The following is a 16,855-nucleotide window of genomic DNA, read 5'->3' on the forward strand; positions in this document are numbered from 1 at the left end:
AGCCCTGAAGTGGAAATCAAACCAAGAAAAGTCTACCCACGGATTAAAAGAACACCCTTGGATTAACTCTGAAATCGCAAAAAAAACATAAACACCACAGCATTCTGCTGCAGGGAGGACACGGCTGCACTTTATATTGCACGCTTTCCACAATATTTGGTCATTATAGCAAATGAGTAAAGATTTGGGCTGTTTTGTTCAGTTCTTTGGTCCGTTGCACAAATGTGACACCTGCTGGTTCTTTGTGTGCTGAACGTTAAAAAGTTTGACTAAAAAACACCAGAGTGGGTTTGATGGTCTACAGATTATCAGCAGCTGCTCAACCCATTTGCATATTTATATATATGTGTGTGTGTGTGTGTGTGGGAGAACTAAGCTTGAACTTGAATCCATATTTATAGAATTTCTTGAAAGATTCGTATGACTCTACCTTTAGTTTCCATAAAAATAGTTTTTTTTAAGAGGAAACTGGTGACTAGTTGAGTCCAGCCACCAGACTCTGGTTATGTGCCAGCCAGCAGTAAAAAGGTCCCGTGTGAAGCAAAACAGGAGTTTTGATCGTTTATTCCGCTATTGCAAGACGAAGTTTTCTGGCATCGCGGGAGCGCCGAAGAGGCCGATAGGTGCGTTTGAGCTACAGGACGCTGGATTCCGGATGAGAGGAGGAGCTCTTTTCAGTGCTCCCTGTACTTTCACAGAGCCGTGCTCTCCTGGGTGTCGGTGTCGGAGTCGATGGGCGGGGCTGGGGTGGCGGTGCGCTCCTGACCAGCAGAGCTCCCCGCCTCTTGGTGTGGAATCACCACAGGGATGATGGTGCGTCCCAGCCCCTTTAGCATCAGGCCTCCATCTGAGCACACACACAAATAAGGTAAAACATTGCTGGAGCAATGAGACATCACCACACCCCCCCCCCCCCCCAACACACACACCCGCACACACACACAGACAGAAGACACCATGGGCTGAGTTCTGTATTCTACACCATGTTGCATTTATAGAATCAGTGAAATAACATTTTCAAGGGGTGGAGGAGGTGTTGCTGAATATCCTCCATTTGAGTTCTTTAAATGCAACATGTTTTTATCCCACACACATCTGCATGTACACAGCAGCGCACGCTGCCCCGTCCAGGCCTGTTTAGTACCGTTTAAGCTCTGTTAGTTGTCACACCCTAAAAAACAACAACAAGGGGAGCAGAGTACGGGGCGATCAAGCAGGTTAGTTCTAGTGCAAGACAATGCACACTACATATACACACAAAGGAGCCCCTCATACACACGGGCACGCATCTACATGCAGCAGACGGAGAAGCAGTCCAAGGCGTCAGCCAGTCACATCCTTACCATTACCTGCCTTGCAAAGCTCATCTTACAGGCAGGCCACCAGTTCAGACATCTGCAATATTTACACATGTACCATCATGCGTCAGGTCACCACAGTCACATTTAGTGTGTAAAGCAAAGCCAAAACTACCCCGAATCCCTCAATACTGAGCGCAGTGACGGCGGCGTGACTTCACCTCGCAGCACCAAGGAAAGAGCGTTGAGCAAATGTGAAGTATTCCACCCTACTCTTGTCTAGATTCTAGATTCACACACACTGCTTTTGTTTCTATAATGCAGTGCTTTTATTTTGAAATCACTGAAATTTCCATGCTAATTAAGGGAGGGGGGGTGATCTTCGATGAAATAACAACATTCATTTGAAAATCGAGAACTTTAACCTTAAGATCCGATCCTAAAACTCATACGTTGTAAAAACACACTTCCTATATGTAACCTCTGCAGACATGCTTTTGTTTTGCTTGGTATAGTCTCATAAAACCATCAAAAGAACAGGTGCTGTCGTAACGTCGCTCTGTTTCTCTTCTTTCAGCGCCGGAGAGGGTTACCTGTAATGATTTTGGAGGCGGAGCCACAGTTGTCGCTGCTGTTGTCATTAGCTGCAGGCTGAGGTGGGGGCGGCATGTTGGGTCTGGGCCGCGGTCGGGGAGCTGGCCTGGACGGGCGAGGGAGGGACCCAAAGTTGTAGGACAACAGCGGGTTGGTGGTCGAGCTGTCATGCGGTGGGGTGTCGGGAGGGGTGGGGGTGCTGGGGGGGGAGGGCTCCGACTCCCCCTGGTGGGCTTGCGGAGGATGCGGGGGCGGGTAGCTCGGCGACTGGATCAGGGCGTCTTTGCTGGGGTTGCGTCGAGGGGTGACGGGCGGGTGATGAGACGGGCTGGACGTGCCACTGGGCTGGGAGGCGAAGGGGCTGGCCTGCTTGGGTGGGGCCGGGGCCGGTTTTTTGGTCCCTTCACAAGTAATCAATCCCATCATTACAATGTTAAGCAAGCGTGACAGGAGATAGAGCAGGCGCCGTCCCCTCACCTCTGCGCACCACGTGTGGACTCGCTCCTCTGGATCCGCCTTGAGAATGGGGGGTTCCCACTGCCAAAAAGCCCAATCCATTCCTCTGGGAAGGGGGGGTGGACATGAGCTCCCGGGCGGGGCTGTGGAAATCGGACAACTCCTGAGTCTAATCCGCCACGGGGTTATATCCATCACAAGGAAATGCAGCATCAGCCAATAAACTCCATGCAAAATATTAGGATTACGTCCATTCAAAGGTTTGTTGCATCAGAATTACATCAGAGTGGGAATAACAGGAATGATACAAAAGGCAAATATTCGGAAAGGGTTAGAAGAGAGAATCAGAGGTTAATTAGTCATTTGTGGCGTGCAAAAGCAGATACTGTCAATCAGATGAAGAAGAGAGGAGTAATGTGGTTAAAAATGCCACTGAGTTGGTCGACCGTTGAGCAGGAGGGAAGAGGATCACAGGAAATAGAGCATCACAGGATTCCTGTTGCATCCTGGTTGCAGACTGATTAAAAAAAACAACAACAACTCTTGACATTGTAGAGATTGTTAATGTGGAGGATTTTCACTTCCCAGTTTCTGGAAAAAACAACAACCCCTTAACTTTTTAAGGGGTTGTTGTTTTTTTGTCATAGTCAAGGGGGCTCCGGATTGGCTGATTGGCGGCAGGCAGGCGGTGGAAGAGTTACTACCTCAGCTCGCTCTCCTTACCTGGTCTCCTCCGCGCTGAGCTGGGTTACAACCTGAGGTTTCACTGGGGCTACGTGGACGTCACCGTTCAGACCACCTCCTCCACCATCACCCCCACCAACACTCAGGCTGGGCTGCTCAGCCTCCGCGGCCACGGGCGGCGCCTGCGGCTCAGGCTGTGCAGGACCCCAGGCTTCCAGAGGGGGCAGTGTGGGTTGGAAGGTGGGTGAGGTTAGCTTTTTATTTTTAGAGCTGGCTCTACGCGGAGCGGGCACTGGCTGTTTGTTAACAGTGCTGGGGAGGGGAGGGGGAGGGAGAAGGGAGAGAGTTCAGGAGGGTAAACCATACGCTGTGAGACAGAGTCAAAGAGCAGGAGGCCGAGAGCAGACAAGAGCAAGAGCAGAGACGGGCGGAAACGGAGCAAGACGGAGCTTCCTGAGCTCGACGGAACCAGCCTGGAAAGAAGAACCGAGAGAGAAAACTAGACGGCAGTTTCAATAAAAGAGCCTCTGACCGGGACAGGAGGGACAGCGAGGAGGGAGGACAGACAAAACACCAAACCAGCAACCTGCAGCGTGAGCGTCAGCTCGGCTTTAATCGCAGATAAATGGGATGACACAAGAATAAACACAGGAAGTGAAGCTGTAGGGAAAACGTTCAGTACAGGTTTTTAGGCAAACACCATCGTGTGAACTCCTGCAAAAGCCATCAAAACATGTCAATCACACAGAGCAACTTCTCCATCTTTGTCTTATTGGTTAAAGCCGTGGGCTAGACTACGGTGCAGCTTTGAAGTCTGGACTTGGCAGATCTTCAGTGGGCGTTTCACTGACTGTGATGGACTCGTCGGCCACTACATAGAGGGCCGACACCGCCGGGCCCCGCAACTCCTGCCTGCTCAACGGCTTGGCCCGGGACGGTAGGGCCAAGGGCAGGCTGAGGCTGAGGTTGGGGCGAGACAGGTACCTGTCTTTACGCGGGGGCTGATTGTCCCCGTCCTGCCCCCCTTGGATGGTGAGGCGCTTCCTGTCTGGGTCCGAGTCCGGGGTGGGTGGATGGGAGGGCAGAGCAAACATGCCGGAAACGTTGAATTCGATGTCTGGGAGGACGAAAAACAGCACACTTTATTTAGCCTTGGAAGAGAGGTGAGACAGGAGGGACAAGGAGACATTTCACCTTCGGGGAAGAACCAGTCCGCATGCTGGATGATGGGCTCAATGATGGCGACCACGTGGACAGATGTCGCTGCCGCCATCTCCGCCAGCGTCCTTGACCAAACCAAACACAGACAGGAAGACTCGTCAACACGGGCGTAACCGGAGGACTCGCAGACGTCAGCCAGACAGCAGTTACCCCTCAGTCTTTGCCCAGAGGAGATTGGGACCCAGGACGATGGCGATGTTGCTGGGTGTCATCTTATTGACCTCGCTGTCCTGAGCCAGTTTAGACAGGAACTTTACCAGATACCTGCAACGCAGTCCAGCCTGTTACACGCTGAAGTGTTCCGTCTTGAAATCGAGCTAAAATACTGTGCATCTCACGGGAGTCTGAAACCATAACCTTTGACCTTTAAACCTCAGCTCAAGCCTGTGTTTGATTTTAGCAGAAGCAAATGCAGCAGCGGTGTCTGAAGCAACGCTTTGGAGCAGTAAACCCTGATTTGGACCCGCATTTCCACCACAGGTATGTAGGCCGGAGAGTGGTGGCTGTGTCAGCGTTTATGCTTAATGAGGCTTAAAATGGCTTAAATTCAATAGGAAAGAAAACGGACAACAATCACAATCACAAAAAAAGACAACACGGCATAGGTGGCTCGTCATTCCAGTGACTTCCTGGTTAGCGTTAGCCTCGCATAGCGGTCGTCACGATGCTGCCAATCACAACACAATTACAAAATAGGCCACACTCAAAACTGGGAATGCAGTTTATATGAGCCAACTCACACGGCGTCTTTGACTTATTTGACTCTTTAAAACTGCAAACGCGCGCGCAGCACACTTAGCTCACTTTTTATAGCGCAGGCGAAAACATGGTCACGCGATAAAGCTGAAGGTGCACTTACCTGAGATTGGCCTTGTGAGTAGCTGGTAAACGGTCACATGTCACCCACAAGGCCTGGAGCCTTTTATCAGGGTCAGACACACTGAGACACACACACACACACACACACACACACACACACACACACACACACACACACACACACACACATATATAAGGAACTTCTTACAGGTAGGAAAATGCCTGAAGTAACAGGAAAGTTCACACTGTGACTGGTGTGTTTAATCCTCATTAGTGCATACTAAGTGTGTTTTACGGGACATTAAACCGGTTCCATGTGCTTTCTTACTTGCAGGCCTGAGTAAACTCATCATACAGTCCAAATGTCATCAGAGGTTCAGGAAGTTCCCTCAGGTAGGACTTCAGGGCTCCTGTGTGTGAACAGAGAGATGCGGTGAGACGACAGACAAATTTGGCCTTTTGCGGCTTCGCGTCGGACGAGGTACCGGCGACGGCGTGCGGGTCGGAGTAGAACTCCTCGAGCTGAGAGGTGGAACAGTCCAGAGCCGCTTTCAGTTTCTTCAGTTTCGAGGCTCCGGCGGCTATTCTGAAGAGACCCTGGAATTATAGACAGACGAAAGTGACACTGAAGAAGTGAGACTCGCACGTCGTCTGGAACGCAGAAGTGCCGAGACTTTCAACGGCGTGAGCGAGTAAGTGGAGGAAGAGGTCCTAAAATGTCCCCCTTATCGAGTCCAGTGATATGGTACATTTAAAGAGCGTAATAGGGAACCAGCAAATGGATAACAGATGCCCACACACACACACACACACACACACACCACACACACACACACCACAAGTGAGCCACAAATGTTTCCAGACTGAGCAGGCCACAATTTCACTTTAACAGAGTCACATGTCTAAAAACAGTTCCAAACAACCCACCAATCACATTCTCGCTCTCACCCTGGTCGGGTGATATCGGGGTATTCCCCTTCTCGTCGGCCGTCCCTACCTCCTCTTTCATGCCAGTCTCCAGGAGCATCATGACGCAGGCCTCGATGGGCAGGGCGATATCACGGTTGCTCCTCTTCAGGTGCTCCTCCAGAGCTGTGCCGAACGCCGGCTTCTCCAACCAGGAGTCTGACAGAAGACGTTTCACCGTTTAATCTGTTTAAATCAGCTATTTCCCAACTGTGAAACAAGCTAATCTCATCACACGGAGGACTGAGGCACAGGAATATCTGTTCCCACTGCAGGGAGAAGCACTCAAAGCTCAGAAAATAGGCAAACTGACTCAAGTGTGCAGCTTTCACATATTTGGTTCACCTTGCTGCATCTGGATGGTCGGCAGAGCCGCCTCCAGAGCCGCCAGAGACCTCCTGTGGTAATCCGCCTGGGCCTCCAGTAACTGGGGAAGGCAGATAAAAAAGGGTCGATCCCTTCTGGAGCAGGACAACGTGGGCACGCACACGTCTGCAGCAGGTTCCTGTCAGAGGGACTCACCATGACGTAGTAGCGCGCGTAATCTCCCTCTTTGGAGGTAAAGCTGTAGAGGTCTGCAGAGAGCTGGTCCTGCGGGACGGGGGTCAAAGGTCAGGGTGAACTCCAGCTCCGGCCTTAGTTCAGATCAAGACTTGCTGGCTGGAGGCCACACCCACCTTGCATATTTCCACTTTGTTCAGAGCCTCCTCCATCTCGTCCTTGAGGGAATCCACTTTAGCTGCCATCGCCTGGTTGGTGGACTTGGTTGCCTGGTACCACCTGACGACGTGAAGCACAAAACCCGTCACATGACGCCAAGACACCAGTAACACGCCATCTGAGGAGTGGCGGCCCCGTTTACCTCGTCTTGGCCGAGTCGTAGTCCAGAACCAGCTTGGCGAGCTGCTTCCGTTGCTTCAGAATGTTTGGAATCTCGATCTGTGAGAGACGAGAGCGATGTCCAAACTGACCTCTGACCTGAGAACAGCGGACGGACGGCGAAGCTTAACCTTCCTTCGGTTTTTACCTCCGCCAGCTGGTTGAGGGGATCCAGGATGTCTCTCTCGATCTGGACCTCGTGCTGCATCAGCTCGCTCGCTAACCTGCCCTCGGCCTCCCCGCACGCTTCCATCATCCTGCTGCTCACAGACGGTCACGGTCGCGTCGTCAGACGTACACAGACAATAATTACGCACCAACTCAATTACGATGCGCCTCCTTCTCACCCAATCAGGCTCTCGTCTCCCAGATGCCCGCCGCCCTCCTGCATGGTCTGGGACAGCGCCGTGAGGGGCAACTTTTTCTACAAGCACCACAGATGATTAAGTCAAAGTTAGCCTGGGTCAAAAGGTCAAGGTGGCCGGGGGTCAAAATTAATAACGTACGAGGAGGATTAAATAATCATTACACTGGTTGTGGCTATAAACAAGGGCGTTAAATATGTTTATGATGATCTGAACTGATTCTGCACACGTGAAATGTTGCCGCGCGGGTCTGAATATCTTCCTCATGACTCACGCTCGTATCAGCATTACGCAACAGGAGATTGGCAGCGTGAGATAGGCGAGCCGGCTCCGGGTTCAAACTTAAACCTGGGTTTAAATCCTCCCTGTGCGGGTTTGAGCTCACTGATGAGACGCTTTCTTACGTGTCTTTTTTCGGCATCGGTGCCCAGTTGGCCCTGCAGGCAGGACGCCAGCCTCTTGTGCGAGTTGTGCGACACCAGGCGCACCAGCTCCATTCGCCTCTCGATCTGCGGACACACGCGGGGTCGCACAGGAAACACAAGTCAGATTGGACAGAAACGAGCGTAGCCCCGTGGTGGCGTGCTGCCGCTACAGTAGCCACCATCCAACCCTCCGTGATTTCCACTTTTATTGAGAGGAAAGGGACCTCACGGCACAGCGGAACTGCTGGTCCACGTCCCGCAATTTAACCCCTTTGAATTAAGATCCTCAGGAAATGGCGAGATTTGCGATAAAGGCTGTGTTTGTTCTGATCCTCGCTAACTCGCTGGAGGTCCCTCCGAATTCCCCGAGTCTGCGCTCTGTGACGGACCACATCTGGACCGCCTCACCCCCGGGCTACATTCAACAGATTAGCTCATCGTCCAGCTGATCCGTAGCTGCGGTTTCCTTGAACTTACACCAAAACAGACACACCTAGAATAAAAAAACCCCGACAACCTCAGCTCGGAGGCTTGATTACACCTTTGACAACTCAACATGGTTGTAATTGTGAAACCCCGAGCAGGAATTTAAGCAGAGATGAAGGTTGATGGAAAAAAAACAAGCTACAGAGCAGAAGGTGAAGACGGAAAATAGATGTGTGTGATTAAAACCCTCCCCTGTCCAAAGGTTTACTAGCCACTTCCAGTACTACTGTACTCCTTTACCCTCCCGCAGGGCGGCAGAAACAGGCAGCCTACGTGAGTCACAGAGGAAACCAGCAGATGGATGCAGTTCTGTTTTCTGGACTCGGGCCGCGTTGGCTGACATTCTTGGCAGGATCGGCCCAGCTGATGACAGAGCGCGACTGGGACTGAAACCCAAAAGTGCTTCACCTTTCTGAGAAAAGGAATTGTTCCCCTTTCTGGGCCCCAGTCAAAGAAAAGCAGCACCAGACAGGTCTGAATAGGAAAGTCGGCTCAAAGCAGCGGCTAGCTGCCTGTTAGCTTAGCATAAACTTAAAAAAGCTTGTGTAGCGTTGACGTGGGTTCAAACGTTACTGCTAACTTGTTTTCATAATTATTCAATCATGAGCTGCACCAAAGCCAGGTGGCAGTGAGGGTATACAGATGTTAGCCTACGCAGATATAATTTGTGCTAAGCTAAGTGACTATTGACTGATTCTAAGGGTTAAGGTGCTTTTGTCTACATAACAAAACTGTTTTTTTCTTCTTTTTTTAACAAGACAGTATGAAAGTTTTTTATAACTTATTTTAGGGGCAGAAAATTGCCTGTTGAGGTCATAGCTGGCTAGCTGACAGACACCTGCTTCAAATACGCTGTCGCATCGACGTGTCCGCAGCCACGGCCGTCTGCCGCGGATCGGCTTTTACGTGTCGTAATCGATGGGAGAGAGGGGGCATCTGAAGTCAGGCTAAATCTCCTCAGCAGTTCCTTCCCACGGGGGCAGGACGTGTCCAAACAAGATAAATGTCTGAGCCTGCACGAACTGCGGAAAACTGGAAAAGGAAAGTCTAGTGTCGAATTTCACGTTACACAGTCAGAGAAGGAGGTTGTGAGTGCGAGAGGAGCCGGGGGTCGGGGGGGGGGGGGGGGGGAGTCGCCGTCCCCTCCCGCTTGCTAATCCTTCCAAAGTGACAGAATGAAACGGTCCGTGGGTCCAACGTCGGCGAGCGGTCAGGAAACCACATTTCTGAGCAGTGAAATCTGTCCTGGCTCATTAAACGATGTGTCAGGCAACGTGACAATCGCATTCCTGACCCAGAGTGGAGCTGCGGGAATGTCGAACGCAGCAGATAATCTCCTGACGTTCGGGGCGACAGCACATTCTCCTGGAAGGGCGGCGCGCTGGACGAGCTCGAGCATTCATCCGTTCCTTCACACCTCTCTGTTGGGTGTGACAGCGGTCAGAGGTCGCTGCTCCGTCTCGTAAAACCTCGTCCTCACCCTCAGTTTCCTTCCTGACAAGCCTCTAACGTCTAGAAGAACCCTTTTTTGTCTTCAGCTCACACTCAGCTCACACAGCTCCCATCCCCCAAACACGCACACACACACACACACATGTTCTTCCTTTATGAGGCCACAAACCATAATATCAACTAAAAGCGGAACCCCGACTCTAACTGTGACTGAAACCCAATTCTTTCTATTAAAAACCAAGTCTGTCCTCACTTTACAAAAATCTCCCTCACTTTGAAGGTAAAATGCTGGTCCTCACTAAGACACATATACAAGAACACACACACACTTGCTCCCGGCTCAGCCTGACACCAGAACACTGGCAGGGTTTGAGGTACTTTTCCTGCCGAGGTGGAGAGAACGCTGGCCTGGGCCGGCGCTGAGACTCCACGGCTTAAACAGAACCTGTCCAGTATCTAAAGGGGGGGACGCACGCTTATGATGGAGCGCACCAGACGAATGATGAAACGTGTTGAGACACCTTCTCACGCTGCTTTGACAGCTGAAGTTAAAATTCGACTCAAAACGAGACACTTGTGATGGAAAATTCTTTCTCCTGCTGCCGCTGGAGGTTTTGTAACCCTCTGCTAAGAAGACGACCTTTGATCTTTTCTATACTTCCTGCTGTAAATGGTCACATGACCTCGTCGCCTGTGTGCAGCTGACAGGATTGAGAAACTGAGTTCCATCTGGACTCGTTTGCCGTCAGAAACCCGGCTAAATGAAAGTGCAGCACGGCGTTGCGCCGCTTCGGTGCTATTCCTCATGTTTTTATCAACGTAAACAGTCAGAATCCGTGTAAATCTCTGGGCGAAGTCGTCGGCAATCACTGCTGCCACGAGGAGAAAAAGCCAAAGCTGCATTTGTAGCAACGCACTTATATAAGATATGAACATGTTCCCTGGGTTGTGTGTTACTGTGGTGTGGGATTCACCTGCAGGAGGTCGTCGCTCAGCACCTCTGTCTTTTCAGCCCTGCGAAGAGAAACAAACTACAGGTCAAACACTGACCAGAGGGAAGATTTTTACACAAACAGGCTATGACGCAGTTGTTTGTCTTTCTAATTGTGATTATTCTCTTTCCAGCCTGACGCATCGAGGGCAGAGCGGCTGGACCCCCCGGGTACATACCCCGACCCCGACCCTCTCGCCCAAGACGAACCTTAGCAACAACACGAGTCCTGAATTTGTGAGCATCTGCTAAAATGTCCTGACTTCCCAAACATGTCCTCGCTTGACAATTGAAATCCATGTGCCGGTCCTCACAACGCACCCTATACACGAGCAAACACACTCCACACGTATGCAAAAACGCACCGCTCGTGCCTTTGGCTGTTTTCCATGTCAGACCTGTGGGGTTCCTCTGCGCTGCCTGAACACACACTTCCTGCCGTGTCATCTGCGCCCTGTTTGTTATGGCTACAGACGTCTGAGCTGTGTGTGTGTGTGTGTGTGTTTGTAGAAGTGGGTTACTAATGTGTAAAACAGGCAGCAGAGCGGGTGGAAAATGGGACGGCTGACATCACTCCAAAACTTCTAGGAAAGGTTGAACATCCGCGCCCGACCGTTCCGACTCTCGCTGGGCCCGGCGGGACGCAGCGACTCTGACTCGTAACGCCTCCGTGCGTGCCAGGGCCAACGTGCGCTCTGTTACTAAACCCCCTGAACTCTCCAGCTGCAGACGGAGACGAGCATCTCCTTAAATCCCGCTTGGCGAAACCTGAGAGAGGAAGGACTGAGTTTAGCTTCAGCTTCCAGCGATTACAACGTTTTCGCCGTTACTTTACTATCAAACAGGAATGACTGAGCCCTGCGGGGAGCCACAGATCAAAGACACAAAGCCGCAGACTGTACAACAAAGGTAACAGCCTGTCATATTACACACATTAGGGCTTCGCCGGCTCGTCCCTGAAGGCCACACGAGCGATCTTTGGGTTCCTATCAGTCATGGATTAGCATTGATTTGAGTCCAGCTCAGTTCTGGGCAGCAGCTTTTGTTCCCGATATAGACCGGGAGCAGACGTTTAAAACGGTCTGCACCGCCACGCTGGGGGCCCCTGACTGCACCGCATCACAGCCCACCACCGTGTCCACGGTCACGGGTGCGGAAATGCTGAGTCCACAAAAAAAAACACACCTGCAAAACACACACAGCGACACACACACACGGCTGCTTTGTGTTGTACACAATGGGACGGCGGCGACCACGCCGGCCATCGGTCCGTCCATCTTTGAGTGTCGGCGTGTTTGCCCGGCAGCGAGGACGTCAGGGGCGCCAGCCAAGAATGGCGGCTACTGTGGGACGATGTCATCAGTGCCGTAGTGACCTGGCGGTGGGCGTGGGCGCGCCAACACCTGTCATGAAGGAGCTGTTGAGCTGCCCCATTTTAGTGCTCTTACACAACACAACACACACACACACACACACACACACAGAATGCATGTGGAGAATGCGGAGGCCAGAGGCAACAGGAGGCTGGTGGGGTGAAGAGGGGCGGGGGCAGCGTTGGCTTGAATGATGGGGGGGCAGGTTAGGTGTAATCAGAGTGAAGAAGTAACTTCCGCACTGGACGCACGAGGGTTCTTCTCGGTGCTGACGCCAACTGCAGGAACCAAACCAGAGATCACGCATTGACCACGCAGGACTCCAGTCCTGAACCCTTTTCTCTCACTTTTGAAGCAGTCCAACGTGCATTTGCTCAAGTTTTACGCTCCCGTTTGGCCAAAACAACAGGTCTGAACATCTCACTCCGCTAGGTTTATAACTCCACAGCCCAAAGTTTACCGACACTTTAACTGACACTTTTACGACTAGAACCGACGGCGCTGCATGTTAGATGTGAACACCTGAAACTTGTTAAACTACCCAGGTAGTTACGCCAAAAGCGCAGCCCAGCCCTTCCTACCGTAGAAAGGTGTCAAAAGCAACCGTGTTAACATGACAGCAGTCTGCAAGAGCGCAGGCGGAAGCGAAAACACCGACCTCCCCAGGTTCTGGCTGGCCAGCTGCCTCATGCGATTGAACTGTTTCTTCATGTTTCCTCCTCTGCAGCTCCTCCGGGCGAGTCGGGGGGAAAAGTTAACGGCGCGTCGGTGCGCAAACGTCCATCCACGGCGGCAGCTGCGCTACGCCGCGGCCATCTCGGCCCAGAAAAGCGACCCCCGAGAACTTCAACACGGACCACAGGGACCTTCAGAAGGAACAAAAGGCAGAGAAGCGCCTTCTACACCTCCATCGCTCCCAGCACGGAACGTTCTTTGCCGATAGCGCGCAACCAGTGTGGGAGGAAGGAGGAAGTGCCTTCACTTCCCTACTGTACCGCGCACGGCCTAGGGGTGACATGTGATACCTCGGCACAAAAAACGCACGTATGTCCGCTGACACATTTTAGGGATCAGAGAAAGTTGGTTCCGGTTCTTGTTGGTCGACAACGTCCTCCCACCTCCGCAGATCGTTGTTCTTTTTACATTCGTTTACACAAGCTGTTGTTGTAGATTCTCCCTTTTAATGGGAAATTAAACATTGCAAATGCAAATTATTTGAATTAATGGTGCTATTTAGAGGGCGGGAGCTGAAGTTAAACTCCTGGACGGCATCAGAACTCGTAATTCGATCACCGATCCAGGATCAGTTCTGGTCGCCACCACTGGGTTCACAGCGCGTTTCTGCCATCTAGTGGCGTGTTTATGTCATTACATGGACGGAAAACCGAGCCAAATTGACAACATTCTGAAATAAATTTGTTTGCTCACAATGTAATGAAACATAACAGATTTGTACACCCATAGAAATATATTGGGGTTTTTTTGTTTGTAATTTTTTTTTTTTAATGGCACCAAGTCATTGAAATAATCGCATTTTGCAGTCTGACCTTCTTAAATTAATGTAATAAATCCCTGCATCCACCTGCAGCTGCTGGTTTCAGTCTTGAGCTGCTGAAGAAGTTGCTCTGTCGAGGATGAGATCACGTGACTGCCTCGGTTGATGATGAATATTTCGTTTATTTGCATTTTCAGAGGGAGAACCGTCGGCCTATGTCCACGTTATCACACTGCCTCCTCTATAAGCTCTGTGTTTATTCATCCTTCCATGTATTTATTTAATTTCAGCACATCTCTAATTTCTTTATTATCATGTTGCAGTTTTCCTCAGCTTTGTTTCCCAGGCGCCCGTCCTGCACCATAGATCACTGCTATTTATGATAGGCCATTCAGGCTGGTGACCCCTTATAATAAAAAGGTCATCTTTGTCTTGTGGTTAACCTGATCTATTAGCCTTATGTGGGTCAATTGGTGCCTGAGTCTATGACCTTTGACCTCTGAGACTCTGGGAATATTATGGGGGATTAAAGGAGACTGATAAATGGAGGAAAACACGCTCATCTAGGATGGGCCAACGACCACCTGAGGCTTTGTCCCTGATGATAAACCTGCGGTTTGTTGGCGTTAAAGAACAACTCAGGTCCCAGTTTCAGGTATGTGACTCTTCAGCAAATCAAGAGGAGGGAGCCAAGAACAACAGTTTGCAGAGGAAGACAAATATTATCCCTGGTGGTTAATGAGAAGTGCACGTTTTGATTCCTGCACCAAGGGGAGAAGACTTTGGCCTCTGGTGGATATTTATGAACATGCTGCCGACACCAGCGTGTTTATCTGCATGATAAAAAGCTCCAGATTCACTCGTTTGCCCAGTCTGAGTGTAACCCCAGTTTGACCCGGCCGCGGAGAAGGAAGATCCCAAAACGCTCCCAAGCAATCATTGACAATCGAGCTGATTTTTAAACGGCGCGGTGGTGCAATTCCATCCTGGAATATGAAGAAGGTCGGCTCATTCAGCGGCTCTACGTCAGCTCCTCCCCGCCGGGCTGGGCAACAAAGTCCGAGCGATTAGCAGCCACAAACATTTTGCGTGTGCAGAAGCTCAGGGAACGAAGACCAGACCTCAGCCGGGACTCATGGCGGACGAGAAGATGGAGATGTGTGAAGCCGGGGCGTCTCTGGTTTGCCCGGAGGTCAAGGCGATGCCTCCCGCCAGGCCCAACCAGTTTGAGAGGGTGTTCCAGCCGTGCCTGGCCGAGCTGCTGGGGACCGCGTTCTTCGTGTTCGTCGGCTGCGTGTCGGTCATAGAGAACGAGGGGGCCACGGGGAGGCTCCAGCCGGCCCTGGTGCACGGTCTGGCTGTGGCCGCCATGGTGGCGTGTATGGCGGAGATCAGGTCAGGCTGGTTTTTGAGGTTTTTCTTTGAAATTCCTTGAAGTTAAATCAATTTGGTTTCTCGTGGCGTTGTTTTTGCCTCTCTAGCGGTTCCCACTTCAACCCGCCCTTCACGCTGGCCATCTACCTGTGCGGCGGGCTGGACATGAACATGGTGTTCCCGTATCTCGCCTGCCAGCTGCTCGGAGGGGTGCTCGGCGCCGCCATGGCAAAGGTGAGCCCCGTCAGACGTGTCTGATTCCCCGTCTTGGGTTCTGCCACTGATCTGTGGTCCCACCTTCCCCCATCAGGCGATGACCTCCAAGGAGAGCTTCGCCAAAGCCCACGGCGCCGCGTTTGACGTGCTGCAGTCCAGCGACGCCTTGGGGGGAGCGTTGTTCGGAGAGGTCGCCATGACCTGCCTGGTCACCCTAGTGGTGCTGCTGGGGGCCGTCAACGCCAAGACCAGGAGCCCCATGGTGCCGTTCTTGGTGGGCTGCACGGTGGCCGTCCTGATTCTGGCCGGGTGAGGAGCCTCCCAGCAGCTCCAGGAGCTCCGAAGGCTGCAGAGCTCTTTTTAATGTGTGTTCTTTCCCAGTGGAGGTGTTTCCGGAACCTGTCTGAATCCAGCCAGAGCCTTCGGTCCGGCCCTCATGAGCAACTACTGGACGTACCACTGGGTTTACTGGGTGGGACCCATAGCAGGAGGCCTGTTAGCGGCGCTGCTGGTCCGGTAGGTGCAGTCAAAGCTCGAGTTTCGAGGATTCGCTGCAGTAACAGTCCCTCGCTGTCCTGTGGTGGTTTTGCAGACTCCTGCTCGGCGACAGAAAGACGCGACTCCTTCTGAAGTGAGGCGAAGTGGAAGAGAGGACGTTTGTCCTGTCGTTTGGACGTGAGCTCTGTGGTTCTGATACGACGGTGCTTTCTTTGCTGCACAATAAAACTGGCTTTTTAGCAGAAGCCGTGTGAATGTCTTTTGTCCCCTGAAGTGGACGCGTCACCGTCCCCTCGCTGTTAAAGTTTAGCCGATCTGCTGTTGAGTCGCAAGTGGACGGGAAAAATCCAGGCCTCCACCAGGTGCAGCCTCAGAAAAAACCCCAACGCATTCTCTTTTCATTTCAAAAAATAGAACCCAAATTCAATTACGTAGGATTTTCGACCCAGCGAACCTTTTCAAAGTGAAGCGGCGTCCCTTCTCCAGCTTTGTTCTGCCACTTCTCTGGGTCCGCTCCCCACTCAATGCTCCTCCGGCGCTGGAGGACATCACGCTGTTCCCATATTGTACCTCCGGGCCTCCACACAGCAGTGGCCCACATGGGAAAGCGGACCAGGCGGCGGGATAACCCAATTACCCCCCAGTCTGGGCGGACTCCTGCCGCTGCACTGTGCCGCTGCGCCGGTTCTGGTTCAAGCCCTCCTGCGCTCTTTTCCCCAGGAGAGGCTGCGGGAATTCCCAGAGATGAGAAATGCTCTGAAAAGCCTGAGAGGCTCTGGTTGGAAATTTGACATGGGGTGGTCCCCCCCCCCCCCAGAGAATACCAGTTGATTTGAAAGGGAGAGCAAAAGGAGCTGAGCAGCACTTTCAGTAAGATCCATTAATTACTGGTCTTACTGGTCCTTTTCTGTGCCAGAACCATAACGGGTCTGGTGTTTTCCAAACTCCGAAAACACAATGGGACCAGAACCATGCAAAACTTCCACAACTGGAGCTTTTAATTTGTTAAAATCGGCAGCAGAAAGGCCGACGTGAGTGTGAGTAGAGGGGGATTAGCCGTCTCCCCAGTGGATTTATGAGGCCGGACGGTTTCTTCGTGACAGCATCTGTGACAATGGTCATTATGTCTGTCTGAGGCCTTGTCACCGCGGGGCTTTTGTCCCGCGTCCATTCAACGCACGCTCATTTACACTTTCATTGGCAGCTATTTAGCCCTCATAAAAAAGCTCAACACGCTAATTTGTGGGTCCCGCTCAGCCGGCC

The 16,855-nt window shown here is 51.8% G+C and overlaps 2 protein-coding genes across 6 annotated transcripts; one reads left to right on the forward strand and one right to left on the reverse strand.

The window, feature by feature from the left end:
- Positions 1-548: 548 nt before the first annotated feature.
- On the reverse strand, positions 549-12,999 carry arhgap17b (Rho GTPase activating protein 17b). Of its 5 annotated transcripts, none has more exons than XM_057014762.1 (21): positions 12,668-12,999; positions 10,620-10,659; positions 7,687-7,791; positions 7,265-7,341; positions 7,066-7,177; positions 6,901-6,977; positions 6,716-6,818; positions 6,561-6,629; positions 6,384-6,465; positions 6,070-6,197; positions 5,558-5,669; positions 5,401-5,482; positions 5,113-5,193; positions 4,404-4,517; positions 4,227-4,318; positions 4,017-4,149; positions 3,072-3,344; positions 2,370-2,491; positions 1,892-2,293; positions 1,354-1,395; positions 549-847 (listed from the first exon to the last, which is right to left on the reverse strand). In XM_057014762.1, the coding sequence occupies exons 1-20, from the start codon at positions 12,718-12,720 to the stop codon at positions 1,388-1,390; spliced, it is 2,265 nt and encodes a 754-aa protein (XP_056870742.1). In that variant the 5' UTR covers positions 12,721-12,999; the 3' UTR covers positions 549-847; positions 1,354-1,387. The 5 variants fall into 5 exon arrangements, with proteins under 5 accessions (XP_056870742.1, XP_056870741.1, XP_056870740.1 ...); XM_057014761.1 differs by having other exon boundaries at positions 1,350-1,395; XM_057014760.1 differs by having other exon boundaries at positions 1,344-1,395.
- Positions 13,000-13,287: 288 nt separating this feature from the next.
- Positions 13,288-15,837, forward strand: aqp8b (aquaporin 8b). Its single transcript, XM_057014823.1, has 5 exons — positions 13,288-14,899; positions 14,986-15,112; positions 15,189-15,403; positions 15,476-15,610; positions 15,687-15,837. Exons 1-5 carry the CDS (start codon positions 14,640-14,642, stop codon positions 15,727-15,729), a joined length of 780 nt encoding a protein of 259 aa, XP_056870803.1. The 5' UTR covers positions 13,288-14,639; the 3' UTR covers positions 15,730-15,837.
- The last annotated feature ends 1,018 nt before the right edge of the window (positions 15,838-16,855 follow it).

Source organism: Takifugu flavidus, chromosome 18, assembly GCF_003711565.1.
Source record: "Takifugu flavidus isolate HTHZ2018 chromosome 18, ASM371156v2, whole genome shotgun sequence".
NCBI lineage: Eukaryota > Metazoa > Chordata > Actinopteri > Tetraodontiformes > Tetraodontidae > Takifugu > Takifugu flavidus.

What these genes read in the sequence shown, in the direction of transcription:
- aqp8b (XM_057014823.1), top strand. Translation starts at nt 14,640, where the DNA reads ATGGCGGACGAGAAGATGGAGATGTGTGAAGCCGGGGCGTCTCTGGTT. An exon ending in GCGTGTATGGCGGAGATCAG is followed by an intron (nt 14,900 to 14,985) that starts GTCAGGCTGGTT and finishes TTGCCTCTCTAG; the next exon opens with CGGTTCCCACTTCAACCCGC. An exon ending in TCGGCGCCGCCATGGCAAAG is followed by an intron (nt 15,113 to 15,188) that starts GTGAGCCCCGTC and finishes TTCCCCCATCAG; the next exon opens with GCGATGACCTCCAAGGAGAG.
- arhgap17b (XM_057014759.1), bottom strand. Translation starts at nt 12,720, where the DNA reads ATGAAGAAACAGTTCAATCGCATGAGGCAGCTGGCCAGCCAGAACCTG. An exon ending in TGAGCGACGACCTCCTGCAG is followed by an intron (nt 7,792 to 10,619) that starts GTGAATCCCACA and finishes GTGTGTCCGCAG; the next exon opens with ATCGAGAGGCGAATGGAGCT. An exon ending in GACCATCCAGATGCAGCAAG is followed by an intron (nt 6,198 to 6,383) that starts GTGAACCAAATA and finishes GTCTTCTGTCAG; the next exon opens with ACTCCTGGTTGGAGAAGCCG.